This window comes from Coregonus clupeaformis, chromosome 1 (genome assembly GCF_020615455.1).
Source record: "Coregonus clupeaformis isolate EN_2021a chromosome 1, ASM2061545v1, whole genome shotgun sequence".
Lineage (NCBI taxonomy): Eukaryota > Metazoa > Chordata > Actinopteri > Salmoniformes > Salmonidae > Coregonus > Coregonus clupeaformis.
The window spans coordinates 67,365,283-67,376,752 of NC_059192.1; the positions used below are offsets into that span (position 1 = coordinate 67,365,283).

At 43.6% G+C, this 11,470-nt stretch overlaps 1 protein-coding gene across 1 annotated transcript; it reads left to right on the forward strand.

Annotated features, from left to right (window-relative positions):
* The first annotated feature begins 202 nt into the window (after window positions 1-202).
* On the forward strand, window positions 203-11,025 carry nif3l1 (NIF3 NGG1 interacting factor 3-like 1 (S. cerevisiae)). Its single transcript, XM_041884664.2, has 7 exons — window positions 203-242; window positions 872-1,497; window positions 2,232-2,388; window positions 2,509-2,632; window positions 3,731-3,869; window positions 5,191-5,274; window positions 10,260-11,025. The coding sequence occupies exons 2-7, from the start codon at window positions 882-884 to the stop codon at window positions 10,442-10,444; spliced, it is 1,305 nt and encodes a 434-aa protein (XP_041740598.2). The 5' UTR covers window positions 203-242; window positions 872-881; the 3' UTR covers window positions 10,445-11,025.
* The last annotated feature ends 445 nt before the right edge of the window (window positions 11,026-11,470 follow it).

Genomic DNA, 11,470 nt, shown 5'->3' on the forward strand with positions numbered 1-11,470 from the left:
GTAGGACTAAATAGATTGAAATAATGCAGTATGTTTTTATTAAAAAATGTGTGAGTGTAGTGTTAGATGGTAGGGTATTTGTTGTATTTATTTATTATTTTTATTTTGTTTTTTTCAAGCAAAGTATAAGGGAGTTATACTCCAGTCTAGCAGGTGGCGGTAATGCAACATTTATTGGATGCCAACCGCCGTTAAACCTCATCGAAGAAGAAGGTGACTACACGCTGTCTGTCTCTCCACAAGTAAATGCTTGCATTTCCAATTAATAGTTTTCGCCTATTCATTGTAAACTTACGTTTAAAATGTAATGTATGCTTTATACCAGTCTGAACATGCAAACAGAAACACCTTTGTTTGTTGGTAGCTAGCGTATTGCTGTGGGCCCTGTTCGAAGTTTGTGAGCCAGCTGTCTAACGTTAGCCTAGCTAGCTATTATATATCGTCGAAGTTACTGTACCTAGCTAGTTTGTAGAGTTGCTCTGACTCATGGTCGTGTGATTACATTAGCTCAATTCTAACGTTACCTTGTTCATTAAACCAGTGCAGTTGATTGAATGAGTAAACAATGCACATTAACAACCATGCACAAAATGGCAACAACAGCCAAAGCAATCCAAACCTATTAGCTAGCCTACTAAATGTAGCTAGTGTAGCTAGCTAGGACAATCTGGACCTTCGCATGTGAATGTGTTTTTTGACACGTATTGACAATTTGCCTTTTTAATAATAGATGACACAAGACAGATAGGTGTCAAGATAAACAGGTCATGATGTTTTGAAAGAATGCAGCCTATTTGTTGTAGATTAACCTTGCTCTTGGATGCAAACAATATTATTTCGTCATATCAAATTAACTCTCTTTTGCACACAGGTCTACACTAATGTTGACTGGATACAAGATTGTTTTCCAGAGAATTCTGTCATTGACCTGCAGAAGGAGCTACCACGAAATCATCTCTCAAACACTTGCTTGTTCCCCTTTCTCTTCTCACTCCAAATTGTCTGCCCTTCCCTCATCCTTCTTTTTTTCTGCCCCCTTTCATTGTAGCATTAGGTCTCATCAGCTTTCTACCCCTCTCCATCCCTGTCATTGCTACTCTTTTTCGTGCTCCCTTTCCCACTCTTCTCGTCCAACCAGTCCAATGGACTTAAAGGAGGTTCTCGAGGTTCTGGAGCAGCTCGCCCCTCTATCACTGGCAGAGTCCTGGGATAACGTTGGCCTATTGGTTGAGCCCATTAAATGTCGGCCTATCAAAACCATCCTGTTAACCAATGACCTGACAGACTCTGTCATGTCGGAAGCAGAGGCCATGAACTGCGATCTCATCATCTCTTACCACCCCCCATTGTTTCGTCCAATCAAGTGCTTGGTTTCGAAGGACTGGAAGCAGCGATTGGCTATCCGGGCGATTACGGCTGGAATAGCAGTGTTTTCTCCTCACACCTCTTGGGACAGCGTTAAAGGAGGCGTGAATGACTGGCTGGTTGGAGGAGTTGGTAAGAGACTGCTGTCAGTGTTTCACCTAGCTTTATAATAAGCAAGGTGGGCTGCTGTAGCTCTGTTGCCCCCCACCAAAAAGGATTGGGCTTCAACAACTGCTTAATATTGTAAACTTTGGTGTGAGTACTATAGGCCCTGGATGTTATGCTGATTTGGTGGTCCATTATGGTTTTGGGATGGTGAGTAGGAAAGAAAAGTGGTATACAAGCCTATAGTACTCCAAAGTTGGGTTGTTGTTCACTTACTGTAAAATAGTGCTTAGGTTATAAGATTGAGTGCTTTATTATATCTGGGACCTTTTACGCTCAGGATATACGCTATTAAAGTGATAGAATTTTACAATAACTTGTTTTTGAACCGTTGTATGCTTTTTGAATGGTATTTAATGGGCAAAAACGTAGCGCAATGGTCTAAAGCACAAAAACTCCATAAAAGGCATCTGGCAGATGTAAACTCATCCACAAACATAAATATAATTTTAAATAACCGTGTTTTCACAAATTGTATTATATAATTGTCAAGCCCAATCCAAAGACTAGGGACTGACCCCGGTAGGATGACGTCGCTTTCACAGCTTATTGAAGATAGTAATGTATAGAGCGTCATAACTGTTCTACTCAAATTATTATCTGAATGTTCTGGAGTGTTCTCCCCACTTGAATAAATTCATGATGTTTGAGAAGAACTGCGGAGTAACAAGTACTATTTCAGTTTCTGTTGTCTTCCTCAGGAAGTGGCAAAGTTTCAGTGTTGAGTCAAGCCCTCAGTAGCGGCCCCCAGAGCCACAAACTGGAGTTTACAGCCAGGAGTCAGGAGGAGCTCAACACCATCATGGCAGAACTAAAGGGGATGAATAGCGGTGTCAATTTACAGCACACAGTTGTCAGGTACTGGATAATCTGTCTGTTTGCATGTGTTTGTGTGTGCGTGCTTAACTCTAAATCTGTATACACCTCTTCACTATTGTTTACACTCTTACTGTATGCGTCTCCTCTATCTGGCTCTAGCTCTGAAACTGATGGCTTCTTCATAAGTCTGATCTGTCCAGACTCAGCGCTGACCCCCAGTGTTCAAACTCTGTTACGACACGCCGCTCCCAGCCAGTCTCTCAGTATCCTTCAAATAAAAAAGGTGTAGTACTGCTGCTAGCCTGGTCCCAGATCTGTTTGTGCTGTATAGCCATCTCCTATGGTCATTGTCATGGGAAATATGACCATAGCAGTTGGCAAAATAGCACAAACAGATCTGGGGCCGTATGTATCCAGTGTCTTACACCCTGAACACGCACACGCAAAGTGGACAGTTTGGTTTCCCTGTTAGAGTAGGAGTGCTGATTTAAGATCATTTTTGCCTTTTAGATAATTTTTGCCTTTTAGATGACAATAGCTGCATTTACACAGGCTGCCCAATTCTGATATTTTTTTCACTAATTGGTATTTTGACCAATCAGATCAACTCTGAAAAATCTGATGTGATTGGTCAAAGAACCAATTAGTGGAAAAATATATCAGAATTGGGCTGCCTGTGTAAACGCAAGATAAGATTAAATGGATAGAGCAGACCATACATCAGCACGCTTGACAGGGATTGACATTAAAGTCTGAAAGGCACTTGCCCATCAGGCAAGTCAGGAGTATTTTTTTGGTTGCCCGAAGATGTAAATTAGTGGTGCCATATATTGACAGATGTTCATCTACACATAGGGGAGAAATCAGTACTGGAATTCTTTTGTATTTTGGTTGTTAATAGTAAAACATTTCTCAGAGCAGGCTCAACTTGCCCGACCGCCATAAATTGTCTCTTTTACTTAAACTATGGGAATCAGAAAGATCAGTTTTAGGCTACTGGAGGTTTTTGCAGTTTGGTTGTTTAAACTTTTTTTTAAATCACCTGCCCAATGGGGCAACCTCAAGAGCAGGCCCCAGGCAATAGGACAACCCTTAATGTCAATCCCTGCTTGATACATATCCCCTGGGATCATATTCCTGCTATCTTGAATCAATAGGCTTAGCTAGCCACAGAGTGAATAGGACTGGACTTATCTTCAATTAATTTTACTAAATGTTTTCACTCTTTTTACGTTAGACATATTATGCATTAGTGCACACTGTAGCAAAACAAAAACAAGCGTTTCTGATTGGACAAGTTCAGGCAGTCCCTCCCTGTTCAGTCCGTTTTATTCCTCTTGGTGCCTAGTGAATACGATCCTGGCTGTTTCTCACCCTGTAGCCTCCTCTCCCAGGCTACGGCCAAGGGCGACTCAGCGTTTTGGACGAGCCCGTAACAGTGGCGCGGGCCGTCCAGCAAATGAAATCGCACCTGGGTTTGAATCACCTTCGATTGGCCCTCGGTGCCCAGCGAACTTTAGGTGAGTAAGAAGGCTAAACAAACATCTGTGACATCTATGTCTTCCTTTTTGTTACCGGATTACTAACCTTGGATGCGTCCCAAATGGCGCACACTTCCCTATATAGTGCATTACCTTTGACCAGAGCCCTATGGGCCCTGGTCAAAAGTAGTGCCAGGAGGATACCAGTATCGCGATACTTGTTTTTCTTTAGGGAAACAGCCCTAATGTTGGAAACCATCATCATTATGTTGTCATCCAGAGTCACATTTATTTATTTTTCAAGATATAGCACACAATATTTTACATACAGCAGGTTTTTAAAGGACCAAAGTGTTTTCTCTTCTTCGTGTTTTCATTTTTGCCATGGAAAATATATTGCGGTACTGGTATCGTCCCAGCCTTACTATAAAGAGAATAGGGTGCCATTTGGGACGCAGCCCCTGGTCTTTTAAATATACTGAACAAAACTATAATTGCAACAATTTCAAAGATTTGACTGAATTACAGTTCATAAAAGGAAATCAGCCAACTGAAAGAAAGAAATTAGTCCCTAATCTATGGATTTCTTCATGACTGGGCAGGGGTGCAACCATGGTTCGGCCTAGGAGGGCATAGGCCCACCCACTTGGCAGCCATGCCCACCCACTGGGGAGCAAGGCCCAGCCAATCAGAATTAGTTTTTCCCCCACAAAGGGGCTTTATTAGAGGTTGGGCGGTTGTGAGGTCAGTTGGACGTACTGACAAATTCTCTAAAACAATGTTGAAGGCGGCTTATGGTAGAGAAATTAACATTACATTCTCTGGCAACAGCTCTCTTGGACATTACTGCAGTCAGCATGGCAATTGCACTTTCCTTCAAAACTTGAGACATCTGTGGCATTGTGTTGTGTGACAAAATTGCACATTTTAGTGGCCTTTTATTGTCCCCAGCACAAGGTGCACCTGTGTAATGATCATGCTGTTTAATCAGCTTCTTGATATGCCACACCTGTCAGGTGGATGGACTATCTTGGCAAAGGAGAAATGCTCACTAACAGCGACGTAAACAAAATTCTGCACAAAATTTGAGAGAAATAGGCTTTTGTGCGTATGGACATTTTCTGGGATCTTTTATTTCAGCTCATGAAACATGGGACCAACACTTTACATGTTGCGTTTTTTATATTTTTGTTCAGTATATATTCGCTGCAATATGTGTATTATGTTTACATTTCCATTTTTTTACATTTTAGTCATTTAGCAGATGCTCTTATCCAGAGCGACGTACAGTTAGTGAGTGCATACATGTTGACAGCAAGTGAGAGGTTAATGTAATTTTGATGTAATTGTTCCTTTTTAGAGTCCACTGTAAGCACTGTGGCAGTGTGTGCTGGGTCCGGAGGCTCAGTATTGAATGGAGTGAAAGCAGACCTCTACATCACAGGTACATTCGCTATAATCGGCAGCTGTCAAGAATACTGAACAACATTTTTTGCATATACAGTGCCTTCGGAAAGTATTCAGACCCCTTGACTTTTTCCACATATTGTTACGTTACAGCCTTATTCTAAAATGGATTTAAAAAATAATAATCCTCAGCAATCTACACACCATACCCCATAATGACAAAGCAAAAACAGGATTTTAGACATTTTTGCAAATTTATAAAAAAACAGATACCTTATTTACATAAGTATTCAGACCCTTTGCTATGAGACTCGAAATTGAGCTCAGGTGCATCCTGTTTTACATTGCTCATCCTTGAGATGTTTCTACAACTTGATTGGAGTCCACCTGTGGTAAATTCAATTGATTGGACATGATTTGGAAAGGCACACACCTGTCTATATAAGGTCCCACAGTTGACAGTGCATGTCAGAGCAAAAACCAAGCCATGAGGTCGAAGGAATTGTCCGTAGAGCTCCGAGACAGGATTGTGTCGAGGCACAGATCTGGGGAAGGATACCAAAACATTTCTGCGGCATTGAAGGTCCCCAAGAACAGTGGCCTCCATAATTCTTAAATGGAAGAAGTTTGGAACCACCAAGACTCTTCCTAGAGCTAGCCGCACGGCCAAATTGAGCAATCGGGGGAGAAGGGCCTTGGTCAGGGAGGTGGCCAAGAACCCGATGGTCACTCTGACAGAGCTCTAGAGTTCCTCTGTGGAGATGGGAGAACCTTCCAGAAGGACAACCATCTCTGCAGCACTCCACCAATAAGGCCTTTATGGTAGAGTGGCCAGACGGAAACAACTCCTCAGTAAAAGGCACATGACAGCCCGCTTGGAGTTTGCCAAAAGGCACCCAAAGGACTCTCAGACCATGAGAAACAAGATTCTCTGATCTGATGAAACCAAGATGCCAAGCGTCCGGTCTGGAGGAAACCTGGCACCATCCCTATGGTGAAGCATGGTGGTGGCAGCATCTTGCTGTGGGGATGTTTTTCAGACTCAGGGACTGGGAGACTTGTCAGGATTGAGGCAAAGATGAACGGAGCAAAGTACAGAGAGATCCTTGATGAAACCTGCTCCAGAGCGCTCAGGACCTCAGACTGGGGCGACGGTTCACCTTCTAACAGGACAACGACCCTAAGCACACAGCCAAGACATCGCAGGAGTGGCTTCGGGACAAGTCTCTGAATGTCCTCGAGTGGCCCAGCCAGACCCCGGACTTGAACCCGATCTAACATCTCTGGAGAGACCTGAAAATAGCTGTGCATCAAAGCTCCCCATCCAACCTGACAGAGCTTGAGAGGATGTGCAGAGAAGAATGGGAGAAGCTCCCCAAATACAAGTGTGCCAAGCTTGTAGCGTCATACCCAAGAAGACTCGAGACTGTAATCGCTGCCAAAGGTGCTTCAACAAAGTACTGAGTACTTACAGTGAGGGAAAAAAGTATTTGATCCCCTGCTGATTTTGTACGTTTGCCCACTGACAAAGAAATGATCAGTCTAAAATTGTAATGGTAGGTTTATTTGAACAGAATAACAACAAAAAAATCCAGAAAAACGCATGTCAAAAATGTTATAAATTGATTTGCATTTTAATGAGGGAAATAAGTATTTGACCCCTCTGCAAAACATGACTTAGTACTTGGTGGCAAAACCCTTGTTGGCAATAAGAGGTCAGACGTTTCTTGTAGTTGGCCGCCAGGTTTGCATACATCTCAGGAGGGATTTTGTCCCACTCCTCTTTGCAGCTCTTCTCCACATCATTAAGGTTTCGAGGCTGACGTTTTGCAACTCGAACCTTCAGCTCCCTCCACAGATTTTCTATGGGATTAAGGTCTGGAAACTGGCTAGGTCACTCCAGGACCTTAATGTGCTTCTTCTTGAGCCACTCCTTTGTTGCCTTGGCTGTGTGTTTTGGGTCATTGTCATGCTGGAAGACCCATCCACGACCCATTTTCAATGCCCTGGCTGAGGGAAGGAGGTTCTCACCCAAGATTTGACAGTACATGGCCCCGTCCATCGTCCCTTTGATGCGGTGAAGTTGTCCTGTCCCCTTAGCAGAAAAACACCCCCAAAGCATAATGTTTCCACCTCCATGTTTGACGGTGGGGATGGTGTTCTTGGGGTCATAGGCAGCATTCCCCCTCCTCCAAACACGGCGAGTTGAGTTGATGCCAAAGAGCTCGATTTTGGTCTCATCTGATCACAACACTTTCACCTAGTTCTCCTCTGAATCATTCAGATGTTCATTGGCAAACTTCAGACGGGCCTGTATATATGCTTTCTTGAGCAGGGGGACCTTGCGGGCGCTGCACGATTTCAGTCCTTCACGGCGTAGTGTGTAACCAATTGTTTTCTTGGTGACTATGGTCCCAGCTGCCTTGAGATCATTGACAAGATCCTCCCGTGTAGTTCTGGGCTGATTCCTCACCGTTCTCATGATCATTGCAACTCCATGAGGTGAGTTATTGCATGGAGCCCCAGGCCGAGGGAGATTTACAGTTATTTTGTGTTTCTTCCATTTGCGAATAATCGCACCAACTGTTTCACCTTCTCACCAAGCTGCTTGATGATGGTCTTGTAGCCCATTCCAGCCTTGTGTAGGTCTACAATCTTGTCCCTGACATCCTTGGAGAGCTCTTTGGTCTTGGCCATGGTGGAGAGTTTGGAATCTGATTGATTGCTTCTGTGGACAGGTGTCTTTTATACAGTTAACAAACTGAGATTAGGAGCACTCCCTTTAAGAGTGTGCTCCTAATCTCAGCTCGTTACCTGTATAAAAGACACCTGGGAGCCAGAAATCTTTCTGATTGAGAGGGGGTCAAATACTTATTTCCCTCACTGTAAGTATTTGACCCCCTCTCATTCAGAAAGATTTCTGGCTCCCAAACTCTCCACCATGGCCAAGACCAAAGAGATCTCCAAGGATGTCAGGGACAAGATTGTAGACTTACACAAGGCTGGAATGGGCTACAAGACCATCGCCAAGCAGCTTGGTGAGAAGGTGACAACAGATGGTGCGATTATTCGCAAATGGAAGAAACACAAAATAACTGTAAATCTCCCTCGGCCTGGGGCTCCATGCCAGATCTCACCTCGTGGAGTTGCAATGATCATGAGGAATCAGCCCAGAACTACACAGGAGGATGTTGTCAATGATCTCAAGGCAGCTGGGACCATAGTCACCAAGGAAACAATTGGTAACACACTACGCCGTGAAGGACTGAAATCCTGCAGCGCCTGCAAGGTTCCCCTGCTCAAGAAAGCACATACAGGCCTGTCTGAAGTTTGCCAATTAACATCTGAATGATTCAGAGGAGAACTAGGTGAAAGTGTTGTGGACAGATGAGACCAAAATCGAGCTCTTTGGCATCAACTCAACTCGCCGTGTTTGGAGGAGGAGGAATGCTGCCTATGACCCCAAGAACACCATCCCCACCGTCAAACATGGAGGTGGAAACATTATGCTTTGGGGGTGTTTTTCTGCTAAGGGGACAGGACAACTTCACCGCATCAAAGGGACGATGGACGGGGCCATGTACTGTCAAATCTTGGGTGAGAACCTCCTTCCCTCAGCCAGGGCATTGAATATGGGTCGTGGATGGGTATTCCAGCATGACAATGACCCAAAACTCACGGCCAAGGCAACAAAGGAGTGGCTCAAGAAGAAGCACATTAAGGTCCTGGAGTGGCCTAGCCAGTCTCCAGACCTTAATCCCATAGAAAATCTGTGGAGGGAGCTGAAGGTTTGAGTTGCCAAACGTCAGCCTCGAAACCTTAATGACTTGAAGATCTGCAAAGAGGAGTGGGACAAAATCCCTCCTGAGATGTGTGCAAACCTGGTGGTCAACTACAAGAAACGTCTGACCACTGTGATTGCCAACAAGGGTTTTGCCCCCAAGTACTAAGTCATGTTTTGCAGAGGGGTCAAATACTTATTTCCCTCATTAAAATGCAAATCAATTTATGACATTTTTGACATGCATTTTTCTGGATTATTTTGTTGTTATTCTGTCTCTCACTGTTCAAATAAACCTACCATTAAAATTATAGACTGATCATGTCTTTGTCAGTGGGCAAACGTACAAAATCAGCAGGGGATGAAATACTTTTTTCCCTCACTGTATGTAAATGTGATATTTCAGTTTTTTGTTTTTAATAAATTTGCAAACATTTATAAAATCCAGTTTTTGCTTTGTGGAGTATTGTGTGTAGATTGATGAGGAAACGTTTTCATTTAATCCATTTTAGAATAAAGCTGTAACAAAATGTGGAAAAGGTCAAGGGGTCTGAATATTTTCAGAATGCACTGTACATATGTGTATATGTAAAAAATTTGGACCGTGTGTGTGTGTTCACGCGCATTCAATGAGTGTACAAAACATTAGGAACACCTTCCTAATATTGAGTTGGATCCCCTTTTGCCCTCAGAACAGCCTCAATTTGTCGGGCATGGGCTACAAGATGGCAAAAGCGTGCCACAGGGATGCTGGCCCATGTTGACTCCAATGCTTCCCGCAGTTGTGTCAAGTTGGCTGGATGTCCTTTGGGTGGTGGACCATTCTTGATACACATGGGAAACTGTTGAGCATGGAAAACCCAGAAGCGTTGCAGTTCTTGACACACTCAAACCGGTGTACCTGGCACCTACTACCATACCCCGTTCAAAGGCACTTAAATATTTTGTCTTGCCGATTCACTCTCTGAATGGCACACATACACAATCCGTGTCTCAAAGCTTAAAAAGCCTTCTTTAACCTGTCTCCTCCCCTTCATCTACACTGATTTGAAGTGGATTTAACAGAAAAGGGATCATAGCTTTCACCTGGATTCACCTGGTCAGTCTGTCATGGAAAGAGCAGTTTTGTACACTCGGTGTACATGCATGAATGCCTACACACACACACACACTTACTTTTACTTGACTCGACTCATGTTTAAATGTCCAGACATTGACCTCTGACCTCATCTCTCTCCCAGGTGAGATGTCCCATCACGAGGTCCTGGACTCCGTCGCTGCGGGTGCCAGCGTGATCCTCAGTGACCATAGCAACAGCGAGCGGGGTTTCCTGGCCGTGTTCAAGAAGAGGCTGGCGGTGCATCTGTCCGACTCGGTTACCGTGGCGCTGTCACAGGCTGACAGGGACCCCCTGGAGGTGGTCTGAGAGGCTTACAATTTTCACACATTAAAGCAGGGTTTCCCAACTGGCAGCCCCAGGCCGAATCTTTTCCGCAGGTGGTTTTTATTTGGCCTCCCACGTTTTTTGAGCAAATGATTAATAAATTCATTGTTGGACATAAGGCTGTAAAAACACCAGGAAATCAGCTCCAAGTGATTTTAATTTTGGAAATCTGTTCCCAAGTGTTCCCACGCATAATAGAGACGTGATCGTATACAAATGTAAGCAAGGTTTGAAATGATTGTTTTAGTCATATTATATGTTTGGGCAGTCTACAAATTATTTGTAATTGTTTCAGCCCCCCACCATCCGCTCAAGAAAAAAATAGGACTATGTTTGAATCTAGTTGATCTCTGCGTTAAAGGATTTCATAAATAATGCAATACTAAGGAAATACAGGACTAATGTATACAACTGAATGAGGTAATACTATGGGTGTAATTCAAAGTATGCATCGACATCAGTGGTCACCAACCGGTCGGTCACGATCGACAGGTTGATCTCCAAGACATTTCTAGTCAATCACCAAACATTTCTGTAAAAATAAAAATATATAAATCCTTGCATTCCTATTTTTTTTCATTTGTTTCGTACTGTTGTCGGTAGGTGCACTTGATTCAGAAGCCCTAGCGCCCGGAAAGGTAAAGTGTTTCCATTTTGAACCACTTCATGTGTCTGAAGGTAGAACTCCGCCTACCCGGCAGGCCCAGAGAGCAAATCAAGTGCACCTATAGGCCTACCACTGGCCAATCAGCTCAGATCACTGCACAGTTTCCTCGCTATAGACTGGAAAAGAAGCCTCAAACGCACAGGAAAGTTGATACTGAGATTTAAAAACCATGACTAGAGAGACTCAATGAATACAGCAGAGCTGCTGTTTTTACATTTACGTCATTTAGCAGACGCTCTTATCCAGAGCGACTTACAGTTAGTGAATACATTTTTTTTTTGTATTTTTTTTTCTTTCATACTGGTCCCCCGTGGGAATCGAACCCACAACCCTGGCGTTGC